The sequence below is a fragment of the Cnephaeus nilssonii genome, assembly GCF_951640355.1.
Source record: "Cnephaeus nilssonii genome assembly, chromosome: 5".
Lineage (NCBI taxonomy): Eukaryota > Metazoa > Chordata > Mammalia > Chiroptera > Vespertilionidae > Cnephaeus > Cnephaeus nilssonii.
The window spans coordinates 17,817,063-17,832,732 of NC_137076.1; the positions used below are offsets into that span (position 1 = coordinate 17,817,063).

The following is a 15,670-nucleotide window of genomic DNA, read 5'->3' on the forward strand; positions in this document are numbered from 1 at the left end:
AACTACATTTTCCAGCGTGCCCCGCGGTGACTCCCCGCTTCCTGTAGACGTGTCCCTCCGGAAGAGGAGTGGGTGACACCAGAGCGACATGGCGCCTCCGGCTCCCGGTCCGGCTTCCGGCGGCTCCGGAGAAGTGGACGAGCTGTTCGACGTGAAGAACGCCTTCTACATCGGCAGCTACCAGCAGTGCATCAACGAGGCGCAGCGGGTGAAGGTGCGGCCGCTTCGGGGCCGGGGACTGAGGTGGAGGCGCTTCCTGCTGGCCGCGGGTCGCGCTCTGTTTTTAAAAAACTCTTCTGGCGGCGTTTATCCCGCAGGCATCTCTTCAGAGGCGGTGAGGAGTAATCCTCCCATGACAGAACCCGAAGCAATAGCAGTTTTTACTTCTCACTGCGTCCTGGAAGGCGTTTGAGTTAGGGGTTTATGCCACTGTAATAATAACGGCAGTAATTCTCGTTTGTTGGGCGCCCACACTGGCCGCCATACCCTCAATCCCCGTGAAGTAGGGACTGTTTATCTCATCTTACAGATGAGAATACTCACTCTCAAGAGAGAAATGACTTCCCCAACGTTACCCTGCCCCACTAGCCCGGTTATTTCTCCCCAGTCTCGCTCACTCATTCATTCCTCAGTGAGCATCTGGGTGGGTCAGGCAGTGTGTTCGTGCTGAGCTCAAAAGAGTGACAAGATAGACAAAACCGTTAGCCTGGCAAGGGAAACAGTAAACAAATTAGTAAACAAGTCAGGAGGTGGTGTGATGCAGAACGAGGGAATGAGCTTGGCCGTTTGAGAGCTAGAAAATAAATCCTCAGGCAGGGCCCAGCCAGCAAGGAGCTGATGGCAGGAGAGGGGGGACAGCAAGGGCTGTTAGCAGGACCTTTCAGAGAGGGACATGGACCTTCTGTCACTTGGAGTGAACCATTGGAGAACTTTTTTAAGAGTGGGGAATATGGCAGGGTCTTTGCCTGTGTTCACAGCCTCGTATTCCAACGAGAGTAAACAAAGAAGCGAGGGAATAGCACAACTTGAGCACTGTGTGTGGGCAAGGGGAGATAAAAAGTACTCAGTCCGAAATTGGGGGAGGGGTGGCTGCTTAAGGTGGGGGTGGTCCAATCAGGCCTTGCCTTTCCCATTGTCATTTGAACCTGAGACTGAACTTTGCGAAGCTTCTGACCCCGTACGTTACTGCAGAGGTGCTGTGGCAGGTGTGAGCTCAGGGTAGTCAAGGCGTAAGAGGCCAGTGTAGCAGAAGTAGGGGGGAGGTGCCGAGGGGGAGGATGGAGAATAGTGTGGGCAGGGTGGGAGGCAGCAGGGTTTTGGACTTTATTCCAAACTGATTAGGATGCCATCAGAGCACCAAAGAAGGGAGTGGCAGACGTCGTCACAGAGGCAGCCAGGCGATTGGGAGGAATTTGGACTCTGAAGTAGAGAAGGCTTGCTTTCCATGCTTCTCATCTTCGGCAGTGAACCTGAGGTCTCTGAGCATCTGCGCATTGGGGACTTCGGGAAGCTGTTAGGGTTTGTTGAGATAACATTTGCACCGTTGTGTTAATTTTCTGTTACTGCCTTGACAGCTTACAACAAAGAGCACAAAACAACATTAATTTATTAATCTCTCGCCGTTCCTTAGGTCAGAAGTCCAGTATGGCGCTCACCATGCTACATTCAAGGTGTCATCCAGGCTTTGTGTTTTCTGGAGGTTCTAGGGAAGAATCTGCTCTCAAACTCATTCAGATTGTGGGCTCGCCACCAGGGGTCACTCTTAGCTCCTAGAGGCTTTTCTCCAATCTTCAACCTGCCTGCTTATGCTCCACCCTGTCCAGTCCCCAATTCCCTTCTCAGAACCTGCCATGGGGAAAGTCTGAATTTCCCCTTCTGCTGCATTCCTTCTGCCTAGTCTCTGCTTCTAGGGCTTCCGTGATTAGACTGGGCCCTCCCAGGTAACCAGCATACTCTTTCTATTTTAATCATATCTGCGAAGTCCCTCTGGGCAACCTTATTTGCCCACCATCAGAACTGTATGTGCCTCCTTGCTAGGGTGGTATAGGCTGTGAGAAGATTGAGATGGACCTGGGCTCAGATCCCAGTTCTTTCATGTTGTCTCTGCAACTAGGGCTGAGCTTCCGTTTCCCTCCTGACACCTCTCTCAGTAGGGTCACTGTGAAGTTCAGCATTGCACTCATGTTCACCTTTTGGCTTCTGCCATGTGTCCGTGCTGCTTACGTCATAGCAATGCGTTATTTGAGTCTTCTCCCATCATGATATGCAAACGGTACATCGCTGCTGAAGGAACCAGTGTGATCTGCTATACGTAGAGAGTGACTGAAAACAAAGGAAACCGTACCAGTGACCCCTCTCGCTGGAGGCACACACAGCCCAGCTTCTGAGCCACAGACATGGCCAAGGCTTATCTCTGAGGCATCCAGAGAATGGGAGCACTGCCCCTGCCGAGCCATCCGATGTCAGTGGATTCTGGTCCATTGGAGCACCTAAGCCTCTTAGGCAGCCGGCGTTGCATTGAATGCTACCCCGGAAAGATATGTCCAACCCAGAACCTGTTAGTGTGACTTATGTGGTTCAATGAAGGGTCTTTAGATGCGATCAGCTGGGGTTTAGGAAGGCCCTAAATCGTGTAATTGGTGCCCTTCGAAGAGGACGGCAGAGAGAGGTTTGAGGCAGAGAAGATGGAGGCATAAACCAAGGAATGCCTGGCTGGACGAGGCAAGCAATAATTCTCCCCTAGAGCCTTGGGAGGGAGCGTGGCCCTGCTGACACCTTGACCTTGGACTTCTGGCCTCGAGAACTGTGAGAGAATACGTATCTGTTGTTTTAAGCCCCCAGTTTGTGGTAGTTTGGTACAGTCTCCCCAGCAACCTCAGATGGGCAGGACCTGAGGTGGTTCCAGGTGGAACACTGGTATGTCCTAGCACTGTGTCACCATCATGCTCCTGTTTGTTGGACACTTTGCAAGCGCCAACAAGATGGCAGGCACACCAAGGTATTGGGGACAGCCTCAGAGGAGCTGAAATCTAGTGTGGTCAGGTGACTCTCATGGCCTCAGAGGAGCTGACATCTAGTGTGGTCAGGTGACTCTCATGGCCAGTAAGGGGAGGGGATGCAAACACCCTCTGACCCCCACTCCATCACGGGCCTCCCCAGATAGTAGTACCTCTTGCTCTTGGGCTTCACTGCACCTATCCACTACCTGGTGTCAGACAGCATTGACAGGCATGGGCCTTCTGGCTTTGCTGGTTTCTGAGTTCCCAGGTAATTCGCAAAAACCTACAGTCCCACAGAGCGCTCAACTCACCTGGTGCCCCTGGTCTGTACATCTGTCTTTTTTTGTCTTTTTTTTAAAATGTTTTTATTGATTTGTAGAGAGATAAGGGAGAGGGATAGAGAGATAGAAACATCAAAGAGGGAGAAACATCATCAATCAGCTGCCTCTTGCACGCCCCCTACTGGGGATCTAGCCTGAAACAGGGCATGTGCCGTGACCTGGAATCGAACTGGTGACCTCTTGGTTCATGGGCCTATTCTTAACCACTGAGCCACACCAGCCGGGCTGTCCTTGTTCTTACACCTCTCAGAAGCTCCTCTCTTTCTGACTGATTGAGAAGGTCCCAAGTGCCCACATGTGGCTTTTTGGTAAGACCTTGGCAGTCCTGCAGGGTTGGTGATGGTGGTGCCCATTTTACAGATGGGCAGGCTGAGAGTTTCCTCTGGGACTCAAGGGTTCCCCCATTGTGTCCTTCCTTCGAAGACACCAAGAGCCAGCAGGTCTGTTGTTTTTTTAATTTAATTTTGTTATCCTCACATGAGGATATTTTTTTCCCATTGCATTTCAGAGAGAGTGGAAGGGAGAGGGAGAAGGGGAGAGAGACACACCAACTGGTTGCCTGCCACACGTGCCCTGACGGGGCGGGGGGTAGGGGAAGGTGGCAGCTCAAAACCTAGGTGCGTGCCCTTGTCCGGGAATGGAATCCAAGACCCTTTGATGCATGGACTTTGCTCTAACCGTTTAGCCACACCAGCCAGGACAACATGTCTGTTTTTCTACTGAAAGTGGTGTGGGGCCCCCATATGGGTTGTCCACACCAGTATCCACCTCTGAGGGTCATTTGAAAGTCACTTATTCAGCAGATGTGCCAAGTCATGGCCAGACCCCCAGCCTGGTCTCCACGGTCAGAGAAAGCCCCTGGGGCCCTGCAGTGAAGTTGGCCTGAGTCAGGCTGGGACCAGGAGCCAGGCTTCCTGTTTGTGGTCTCCCGTGGCCTGAGAGGAGGACACTGTCGCTCACCAACCTCACCCCACCCCTCAGGCTGGGGAGAAGACGGCATGGTGACAAGGATCTGGTTTTCACCTGGGGGAGGGCAGTCCTGGTGTATCCCCACCTGTGGAACCCCAGACCCTGTGCTGTGGCAGCTATATAGGCCATCTCTCTGTGCTTGCTGGAGAGGCCACCCGAGGTGGCTGGGCCCTCTTCCCACCTCACTTTTCTCTCCCAGCCCCTCAGGTAGCCTGTGCCAGTGCCCCCACACTCTCTGGGCTATGCTGCTCTGTGTTCACCTGTCCTAGGCATCACAGGGCCTCCAGGAAGTTGGCCAGCACCCTGGGGTCCAAAAGCTGTTCTCCTAAGAGAGGGTCCCTCGCCTGCCTCCAGCCTCCCGGGACCTTCCTCACAGTCCCACAGTGGGTGCTGTGTGAGGTCATGAGGTCACCTCTCTTCTGCTCCTTGGCTCTCTCTAGTGGTTAGGCCAAGGCGGTGCAGTCCGTGGACCTTGTCACCGAGTGCAGGGAGGTCCCCGAGGTCCCACCTGGCCCGGGCTAGACACAGGTGTCCTTGTGCTGGGGCAGCGGAGCTGAGCTCTCCCAGAAAGGTCTTTGCGTGAGGCAAACCTTTGTCTCTCCTGTGTGTCATGTTTAAATTAAAGTTTTAAAACAGAAGCAGGACAGGAGCAAGCTACATGGAAATATTTGTCACAGAAAGTAAAGTCCTCGTCACACATCTCCACCCAGGCACCATTGTTCTCCAGCATCACCTGTCCCCTTGACTTGTGGCTAGAGCAGTTACGGCACTTCTGGTGCCCAGTTCCTTACCTGGATGAGTGCTGACAGTTGAGCCTCCTTCCTGGGGTGACGTCAGGATGGGACAAGATCAGGTGCCCACCATGCTGTGTGCCCTCAGGGGAGGCTGCTCTCCTGCTGCCCAGGGGCACAGGAAGTGAGAAGCCAGAGCCTGGACTCCACCTTGTCTGCTCATGGCCCTGTGGGTCCTGACCTGCCTCTGTTTCCACAGCCGTCGAGTCCGGAGAGAGACGTGGAAAGGGATGTCTTCCTGTACAGAGCGTACCTTGCACAGGTGAGCAGAGGCTATGACTCCAACGAAGTGGGGGTTGGGCACCTGGCAGGATGAGGAGTCCCTGGGGTGGCGGGTGTAAGTTCTAGGCATTGGAGCTTCGTTAGGGTGATGCTGGAACCCTGAGAAGCTCTCTGTGTTCCAGGGCAGGGCGGGTGGAGCTGACAGCGTACTTGTCTCACCATAGAGGAAGTATGGCGTGGTCCTGGATGAGATCAAGCCGTCCTCAGCCCCTGAGCTCCAGGCTGTGCGCATGTTTGCGGAGTACCTGGCCAGCGACAGCCAGAGGTGAGGATTGGGGGTCGGGGAGCAGTCCTTCCTCCCTGCCCCCTCACCTTCCTGTGCTTCGGTTTCCCCTACCTGGGCAGCGGTGGATTGTCCTGGCACCCAGAAACTGAGCGTGACTTGCCTGGAAATGAGGTCTTTGCAGATGTAAGTAGTTAGGGTCTTGAGATCATCCTGGACATAGGATGGGCCCTAAGTCCAGTAACTGATGTTCTCAAAGAGACAGAGGAGGAGACGGAGGAGAAGGCAGACGCAGAGACTGGGGTGAAGTGGACATACCCACAACTGCTGCGGCCGCCAGCACCAAGACAGACCTGAAACTGACTCTGTGAGAGCCTCCAGAAGGAGCCAGCCCTGCCCACACCTTGATCTCAGACTTCTGGTCTCCAGACCTTTGAGAGTGAATCCCTGTTTTGACTCCCCAGTTCATGGTGCTTTATGCTGACAGCCTCAGGATACTAAGACAAGCAGCCTCCTGAGGCCATCGATTCTCCCACTCACTAGCCAGGGTGCCGAGCCCATTCTCACGTGGAAGGGGAGATAACCCTGGGGCCTTCAAGGCGCGATGACTGCTGCCACCATTGCAGAAAAGAACCACAAGAAGCACAGGGCCTGGGGGAGTGCTCAGGAAAACAGTGCACCTGGTGCCGCCATCCCTTCGGCACAAACTGCTGCCCCCTGCAGACAGCCGGCGAGCAGACGGTGCAGACAGCACCAGAGCCCGCGAGGCTAACTACAGTGTGTGACAGGAACAGCGTACCACGCTAATGTCACAGCGACAACCGCAGGCAGCATGTCCACCCCCTGTGTGCCAGGAGCCAGGCAGGAAGCTTCCAGAGATGGCTTCAGGGGCTCCTCACACTAATCCCAAGTGGCCTTTGTACGTGATCCCGCCATGCAGGACCGGAAATAGGCTCGTGTGAAGTCCTTTGTCCTTCAGCACCCCCTTGGTGGGTGTGGACAGTGACGGGCATGTCCCTGCCTCCTAGAGGCCCTCAAACACATGCACTTGGCCAATAGCCCCCCAGCACCTGTGTAGCACATAAACATTTGAAGAGACTGGACCCTAAATAGCAGTGGTGATGCAGGCTGGACCCAGACTTCCTTACTCTTGTCAACTCTAGCAGCCCACAACCCCCTTTAAAACACGGGGTCTTAGTTCCATTTTCCAGTGAAGCAGAGCATGGCTCATGCCCCCCTGGGGCTGTGGGGTGTTCAGCTGATCCTTGGTCCAGCCCCGGTTCCAGGTGGCCTGCCAGCCCCTGGCCCAGCATAGCATGGCGCCCACCTGTCAGGAGTGGCTTGCACGCTGGGCCGGGACACGACTCCTCAGGAAGGCAGTGACATCACTGGTGTGAAATTCACTTGTGCAGCCTCATGTCCCTGCACAGGCACCCCTGACGAGTCAGCTGTCCCTCCGTGTCGGCCACAGCAGCCTGGTAGCTCTGAGGGCCAGGGGACTCTAGGCCTGGGTCCTCATTCGTGCTGCCTAGTGGGCACGGCCCCTCCTGCACCGCATCTCCCCCACGAGGCCTGGTGTCCCTGTCTGTGTGAGGTGAGAAGTGCCTCGTGGGAAGGCCGTGAGGCTGGCATGCAGCGGTGCTAGACGGACAGCTGGTCCTGTTCTGTCCCTTCGCTGGGCACCCTGGGTATGTCTGCTCGTGCAGCAGAGGCTGCTTCCTGCCGCCCTGGGCCCTAAGCACCTTGTCTTAACAGGGACACAATCGTCGCTGAGCTGGACCGAGAGATGAGCAGGAGTGTGGATGTGACCAACACCACCTTCCTGCTGATGGCTGCCTCCATCTACTTCCATGACCAGAACCCGGACGCTGCCCTGCGTGCCCTGCACCAGGGGGACAGCCTGGAGTGGTGAGTGCCCCAGGCTCCGGACTGCTCGGGGCCTCTTTGTCTGTTGTCATGGGGATGGTGAGGTGGAGGCTGCTTTGAGAGATCTGCAGGGTCCAGGCCTCCCATTCAGGCTGCAGTTCCCATTCTTGGTCCTCTCTGCATGGCTGGGCCACTGCTGCAAACCCTGTTCTGACAGCAGAGCAGAAAGCACCTTTGTCTTTGCCCGTGGTTTCTGCATACACACCCCTTTGTGTTCTGGCCCTGGCCTTTCCACAAACTCCCTGGGCCCCCCAGCCCTCCCCTGAGACAGACCCTTGTTTAGGGCACTCCTGGGCGGGGGCTCTGAAGCCCAGCGCACCCCGTAATCAGCTCCACCCCCCACTCCAGGAGGCCACTCTGGGCCTACGCCGCATCCAGGGTGCAGTGTCCAGAGCTCTGGCCCGAGGTTGCAGCTGCCCTCTCCCATGAGCTCTCTGGTGCCTGCCTTCCCGAAGTTAGTTGGTCACATTTGTTACATACCTGTTTACATCCAGCTCACTCCAGAAAGGGGTTTGCACCAGCTTAGAAACAGGTGTGGTGCAGAACAAACAAGGCAGTGGACCCCTAAGTGTTTCTCAGGCTCCTTTGAGGGCTGCTAGGTCGTGTTCTGGTGGAAAAACTTGAGAATGAGTGGCCACATAAGTAGTGGGCAGTCACAACTGTCTGGGGCCAAAAGGGAGGAAATGGGTTCAGGAATTGTGACTGAATTTGGGAAGGGAGGTGTGTGGCATGGGTATGGTGCCCAGCCTGGACAGAGTGCCCGTGGGCCTGGAGTCTGTACCCTTGGGACCGCACAGAAGCTCCCAGCCCAAGCGTGGTCAGTGTGAGATGTGGGAGCCAGGGCCCTGGGAGGTGGAGTGGGGCTTGGCCCAGTGAGGGATGCCCAGGTCTAATCCAGCTCTGCTGGACTGGTGGTCAGCCTCAGTGTCCCCCTCTGCAAGGCAGGGATGGTGGCCTGAGCACTCATAGGAATGTACTGGAAGATGGCATCCACATGGAATAAGCCCTGATGAGAGTGGAGTGGGGAGGGTGTCCACTGACCATCTGCCCTGTCCCGTAGCATGGCCATGACGGTGCAGATCCTGCTGAAGCTGGACCGCGTGGACCTTGCCCGGTAAGCCCCTCTCTGCCTGTCCCCGACCTGGGGCTGCTGGGCTGGGGCCTGTGCATCAGGTTGTCTGAACAATGACAAGTCCATGTCAGGACCCCATGTTCTCCAGAAACTGGTCCTCTGCCCTCAAGGGGACACTCAGAATGGGGACTGTCCCAGAACCCACCTTGAGACCCGGAACATGGTGACATGATTGTTTCTCCAGTTATTTAATTCCATCCCATTGGATGACACAACATCCTCACCTGCTTTCCCTGCAGGATTGCAGGGTGGCGATGCCCATGCCTCAGTTTCCCTCTGTGATGTAGGTGTTGGGGTGGGCTTTTTGAGTGTAGTGGAGCTGGCATGTCCAAGCCGAAGGTGGGGGGAGGGTGGCTGGGCCAGAGACCATGAGCCAGCATGTGTGTGCACCCCATGACCAAGGAACACGGTTGTGTTGGGGGGCACCAGCCATATCACTTTGCTGCCTCCCACCTCTCCACCCCCAGGAAGGAGCTAAAGAAGATGCAGGACCAAGATGAGGATGCCACCCTCACCCAGCTGGCCACTGCCTGGGTCAACCTAGCCGTGGTGAGCCCCTGGCCGTGTAGGGGGCTTGGAGGCAGGGTGCAGGAGCATCTGAGCGCCCGGAGGTGGCCCCCTGAATCCAGAGCTGCTGCTTCCATGGGGGAGTACAGATATGGGGTTCTGTGGGTACACTGGACTGATGCTTATTTGGTGCCAGGGTCCCATTACCCAGAGAAACCCCCCTGTCCAGGCCACCCCTGGCATGTTTCCCACTTTACTGAGCCTCAGTCTCAACCCCATTCCGGGCTTCTCGCAGCCAAGTGGCTTGGCCAGAGTCAGAGTGAACAAGTTAGGGGCTTCAGCCAGACTTGGGGCACATCTGTCCACACGCCTCTCCAGGGATGTGCCCCCCTCCAAGGTCTGATCCTGTGCCTGGAAGCTGCTCAGCTTGCTCTCTGGGCTCCTAGCACTGGGCGCTTGCCAGTGTCCCCTGGCCCCTTCCTCTGTGCCCAGCCCCCTCCTCACATGCCTGGGCACCCCATCTCTCGTCTCCTGGCAACAGCCCCTTTTCTGGCACTTGGCTGCTGTTCCCAGAGTTGCTTTTTTGTGCTGTTCCCTGAGTTACATTTTGAGCCTTGGAAAATGTGCTCCTCATCTGTGTCTACACTGCCTTTGGGGGTGAGGCCGCACCCAGGCAGGTTTCTAGTATGTGTTCAGTGTAGTTGGATGAACCCTCTGACAGCACTCTCTGGTAGCCTTGCCTGTTTTTTTTTTTAATTTTTTATTGAGGTATTATATGTGTACATATCTTACCATTACCCCCCCCCCACCCCACACCCACACATGCCCTCACCCCCCAGAGTTTTGCGTCCATTGCCTTGCCTGTTTTTGAAAGCACACCTTGGTCTCAGGTTCCCTTGCAAATGTGGCCCTGCACCTTTAGCAAGAGGGCAGAACTCAGAACCTGGTGGGCAGGGCTGCTGGGTACAGAGAAGAGGCCACCCTTGACAAACCATGTGACCCAGTGTGTCCACTTGACCTCGGCCTGGATGCCCATGGGCTAACGCTCCCTTTGGAAACTTCAGCTTCAAGTCTGTAAACTGAGGGCTGGGGGAGCCAAGTGTGAGGGCTTCTTGCTGTTTTGGCCCCTTCGGCAGAGCCCAGGCTGTGTGGGGTCACTGCACAGGGTCAGTGTCCAAGGAATGACTGCCATGGGCTGGCCATGCCAGAACACCCATTCCAAAGTGCTGGCGTTGCTCTACTCTGAGGGAATGGGCTGGTGTAGGGCCAGGCAGCAGGGTGACAAAGCAGTGACGTCAGAACTGTCCCCACAGGGTGGAGAGAAGCTGCAGGATGCCTACTACATCTTCCAGGAGATGGCCGACAAGTGCTTGTCCACTCTGCTGCTGCTCAATGGGCAGGCGGCCTGCCACATGGCCCAGGGCCGCTGGGAGGCCGCGGAGGGCGTGCTGCAGGAGGCACTGGACAAGGTAACCCCAGGGCTCCTGGAGAGGATGGCAGGTGACATGGCCACATGGGGATTTCATTGCTGACTCAGCTAAAACTCATGATTATAAACAAAGATCCTGATTCAAGCTTCTCTTGGAAATGGGAGGACCTTGTCAGCTGGGGTCTGAGTTGGCCTGAGCTGAGCGGACAGCCATGCCCCGGCCCTTCCTTGCTGTTACCTTGGCTGCCTGGTCTGGGGGCCTCAGTGTGAGGCCTCCTCTTGGTCTATTTGGAAGAGACACCCACTATTCCCTGTGAGGGAGGGGAGAGTGGCTGCAGACAGGAGGTGGGCCTGGACCTTGTCCAGAAGAGGAACCAAGAATACTCCTCTGGGATGGCCACACGTCTCTTCTCGCCCCTGACACCTGAGATCTTTTGCTATATTTTTATAACCAGAAAAGATATCAAAGCTTCTTCCATTTTTAGGAAACGTCTTTTTTGTTTGTTTGTTTGTTTTTGGTTTGTTTGTTTTTTTAAATATATTTTATTGATTTTTTACAGAGAGGAAGGGAGAGGGATAGAGAGCTAGAAACATCGATGAGAGAGAAACATCGACCAGCTGCCTCCTGCACACCCCCTACCGGGGATGTGCCCGCAACCAACGTACATGCCCCTGACCGGAATCGAACCTGGGACCTCTCAGTCCACAGACCGACGCTCTATCCACCGAGCCAAACCGGTTTCGGCTTGTTTGTTTTTGTTATTGTTGTTAATGCTCATCCGAGGATATTTTTCCATTGACTCTTTTTTTTAAAGTGGAAGGGAGAGGGAGAGACAGAGAGAGAGAAACAACGATGTGAGAGACCTTACCCCGTCGATTGGTTGCCTCCCACACACACCCGGAGAAGCCGGGTCTCTGCAAAGAAGGGCAGCCTGGGTGGAGTGGGCCTGCAGCGGCCACGCATCCTGGGTGGTGCATCCCTGCCCCAAGTGCCCCAGCAGGGCTCTCCCCCGCATCCTTGCCTTATAGCCTCCAGGGGCTCTGGCGGAGGTTCCTGGCGGAGGCATTGGCTAACCTGTTCCCAGAGTTCCCTGTGCCTTAGAGCCCAGCATGGGCCAGTGGGGTGATGTCACCCTCCTGGAGGTTCTGGTAATTTCCCAGCCGCTTCCTGCCAAGACCTCCAGGGAACAGGTGGGGTCTGAGACTGCAGGCAGACCCCACCCTCCAGCAGGAGGGAAGCTGGCTGTGGCGGCACTGAGGTTGCCTCTGGCCGGGCTTTGTTACTCTGAGGTTTGGGATTCGTGGGCCCAAATAGGCCCCTTCCAAATGGTCCCAGGCAAGGGGCACTGTCCTAGTTTGATCTGATGAGGCACCAAGTTCAAGAGGGAGAGCAGGTGGGAGGACCCTGAGTCACCACCTTGCAGACTGGCCAGTGTGGGGAGCACTCAGGGTCTTGGAGCCTTGAGCCTGTCCCAGCTCTGAAGGTGTGACCTTGTGCAGGTCACATCCCCACCCCAGGATGGTGGGGGAGGGCCATCATCCTGCCCGAGATGGGGGTGAGCAGGTCGAGTTTGGGGTCTAGAGATGCTGACCCTGCTTGCCCGGTGTCCCCGTGTTTTTAGGATAGCGGCCACCCGGAGACGCTGATTAACCTCATCGTCCTGTCTCAGCACCTAGGCAAGCCCCCTGAGGTAGGTCCCCTCCTCCAGCCAGGTGCGGAGGGTTGTCTGGCCCTCACGAAGCCAGCCTGGGAAGGTGGGGGTTTTGGTGTGGCCTCCGCTCCAGAGGAAGTTCGGGGCCTCAGGCCTGGACTTCAGGGTTGGCCTGGGGTCTGGGCAAAAAACTGCTCCCCGTGGGCAGGTACAGCTGCCATTGCTAGTGGGGCCTGGGGGGTTGGAGTTGCAGCTGCTCTCCCAGGGCCCTCACCCTGGCCAGGGCCACAGGTCACCTGCTCCCATGGGTCCTATGAACAAGTGGGCCGAGCTTAGAAAGGGCACTAGGGCTGGGACCCTGACCTGTGCTACCTCAGGGTGGGGGGTGGGCAACAGGGTGGAAAAGGGGCTCAGGGGAGTGATCCTCACCTTGTCAGGGTGGGGCGGGAGGAGGATGCTGGGGCACTGCTCATGTAGGTGACTGGTGACTGGCCCAGCTGGCCAGGGGCCCAGCCAGGGATCCGTGGCAGTCACTTCCTGGCCCTTATGGAAGAGTTCTTGGTCAGCCTCAGCTAGGGTGCTACAGGACAGCTAGGTTGACCCTTCCAGTCACCGTAGAAACGGACCCAGACTCCTGGTCTCGGGGAGACAGAGCCAGACCAATGCCCCAGCCCCGTACAGTCAGGGCTGGGCCTCGCGGGTGGGGCAAGGCTGCCAGCAAAGGTTCTGCTGGGGCCTCTGTTTCCGTCCCCAGGCCTCTGCGTTCCTCAAACTCCTCTTCCTTCCCAACTCCATTCCCCCTGACCACCCTCCACTCTTCCGGCCCCCCACCCTCTGCCAGGGCTTCAGGTCCCTGTGTAGCCCACTCCCATGAACACTGGTAATCCCCCATTCATGTCCAGGCCTGGGCACTGTTCCAGGGTGGGGCAAAGGAGGGCATGTGGGGAGATCCGGGCTCCTGGCAGGGAGTCTGCTGAGTGGCCCTTACCCCACCCCACCCCTGCCCTGCAGGTGAGAGCCACAGGGGTCCCTGTGTTCAGTTAACCTCAGGCTCACCTTCCCCACAGGTGACAAACCGCTACCTGTCCCAGCTAAAGGATGCACACAGGTTCCACCCCTTTATCAAGGAGTACCAGGCCAAGGTGAGCCCCAGACCCCCCCAGCCCACAGGGAGGGCCTGGAACTCGGGTTTTGACTCACATGTGTTTCCTTTCTCTTTTGCCCCCATTTCGTGTTGAAGGAAAATGACTTTGACCGGCTAGTACTGCAATATACTCCCAGCGCCTGAGGCCGGCCCCAGATGCGTTTCCTCAGTGGGAAGGTGAGGCCCAGCCGTGCTGCCCTCCCCCTGGCACCCGCCTTCACCCATTCTCCCTCACTGGCTGGTCAGAGGCAGACGCTGGAAGCCCAACCCTCTTCTGTCAATAAACGTCTCCACTCTGGTCTCCCCACCTGAACCATGTTTGCACCTGCCACTTTGAGAGGGGCGTTTGGGAACCAAAGCTGGGACAGGAGGGGCTTGGGCACAAGGTCCTGGAGACCAGGGTCTATGAACAGCAGCCAAAGGGACTTATTTGCTCCTCAAAACAGCTGCCTCCCAAGCCCAGTTGGCATCCAGGGACACTGAGGCACAGAGAGGTCACAGCCATCAAGAGGAGCAATAGGATTCAAACCCAGGACCTCCAGGTGGTCTGTAAGTGGTGAGGGGGCTGGAAGTGCTCAAGCCTCAGCTTGGCTAAGCAAGGAAGGAGTGTACTGAGTCCTTGTGGAAAAACATCAGCCTCCCCAGGCCCTGCTCCTCGGAGTCATCAGCCAAGTTTGAGACCTGCTGTGATTAGGGCCCTGGGTGCTGGAGCCCCAGGGTGGAGAGAGAAAGGCATAGTGTTTGCCCTTCGAGATAAGAGGAAGCAGGACAACAGGGAGGGGTGGGGAGGTGGCCTCTGGGATGAGGTTACCATCAAGCTATGTCCACCCAAACTATAAGTTGCTGCCAGGCCGGTTCTGGGGGACAAGCATCTTAAGCAGCAGGAACAGCCCATGCAAAGGCCCCGGGGCCATCCTGGGCTCCAGGAGCTGGACAGGGTTTCTTGGCCTTTGTCCCTGGACCAGTCTCTGGTTCCTTCCCAGGAAGGAGATAAGACACTTGGGTTCCCAGTGCCTGGCCTCATCTGCCCTAGGAGGCTACCCAAACTCAGTCCCTGGTTGCCAGGACAGGACACAGCAAGGGACCCCCTTCAGTAGAGCTGGCCCCTAGTTTTCCCTGCCTGTGTGGAGCTTAGCAGGGGAGAGGTGCAGAGAAGGCCTCCCCAGGCAGGGGCATCAGTGGGGAGAGAGGAGCCTGCCCTCTCAGTTGGGGCAGGGAAGCAGCACCAGCCATGGGACTTCAGCAGCCCCTTACCAGGCCCCTGGTGCCTGGGAGCCCTGGTTTCCAATTGCCAGCACCAAGAGCTACTTTCCATTTCGGCCCTGCACCCACCTGTTGGTGGCCTCCTATCTGGGTCCTGCCAAAATGAAACTAGAGGCTGGGCTGGGCTGGTGGGCAGAGCCCTCTCCCATTACTGATGGACACCAGATAGTGCTGGGCGGTTGGGAAGACCCAGCGCTGCTCCACAGGCTGAGTTGGACCTATGGGGGCATATTCGGCCAGCCCGGGACCTCTGAGCCCCTCTGCCTGCCAGGTTGGCTGTGGAATTAGTCACCCAATGGGATGGGTGGGACCCCGCCCCCCGCATCCATTTCACATTCAAAAATAGTAGGAGGTACAGCAGGACAGATGGTGACAAGTGCCAAGGAGAAGACAGATTGGGAGGGGGCGGTCCGGGAGGTACACTGAGCAAGTGTCATTTGTAGGTGAAGCCTGAAGTTAGAAGAGGAGATGCCCTGCCATTACCTAGGCCAGTGATGGCAAACCTATGACACGCGTGTCAGCACTGACAAGCGTAGCCATTTCTGATGACACACAGCCGCATGCCGAGGATGAAACATTTGCGACTAGAGTCTTGGAGTTAGTTTTTTCCTCAAAGTGACACACTACCCGAGTTATGCTCAGTTTTTTGGCGAAGTTTGACACACCAACCTCAAAAGGTTGCCCATCACTGACCTAGGCCCTAGGGGAACAACATTCTGGGCGGAGGGAACAGCCAGTGCAAAGGCCCTGAGGCAGACGTGTGCCTGAGGTATTAGAGGACCAGGGAGGAGCCCAGTGTGGCTGTAGTGGAGGGAGCAAGGTGGAGAGGGGGGCAGGTGGTGAGTCACAGGAGTTGGGCTTTTACTCTGAATAATAGAAACCAGGAGGACCGTGAGCAGAGAAGGCTCCTGCTGACCTCTGTGCGGGGTAAGGAGAAAGCCAGGGTGTCAGACGGGGCACGAGGTGGCCAGGACCACATGAAACGGTGCAGGTGTAGAGAGTGGCTGGATTC

The 15,670-nt window shown here is 56.6% G+C and overlaps 1 protein-coding gene across 1 annotated transcript; it reads left to right on the top strand.

Annotated features, from left to right (window-relative positions):
* The first annotated feature begins 51 nt into the window (after window positions 1–51).
* Window positions 52–13,708, top strand: COPE (COPI coat complex subunit epsilon). The gene is made up of 10 exons (XM_079771917.1): window positions 52–214; window positions 5,300–5,362; window positions 5,547–5,647; window positions 7,361–7,513; window positions 8,592–8,645; window positions 9,131–9,212; window positions 10,484–10,639; window positions 12,222–12,290; window positions 13,319–13,393; window positions 13,492–13,708. The coding sequence occupies exons 1-10, from the start codon at window positions 89–91 to the stop codon at window positions 13,537–13,539; spliced, it is 927 nt and encodes a 308-aa protein (XP_079628043.1). The 5' UTR covers window positions 52–88; the 3' UTR covers window positions 13,540–13,708.
* The last annotated feature ends 1,962 nt before the right edge of the window (window positions 13,709–15,670 follow it).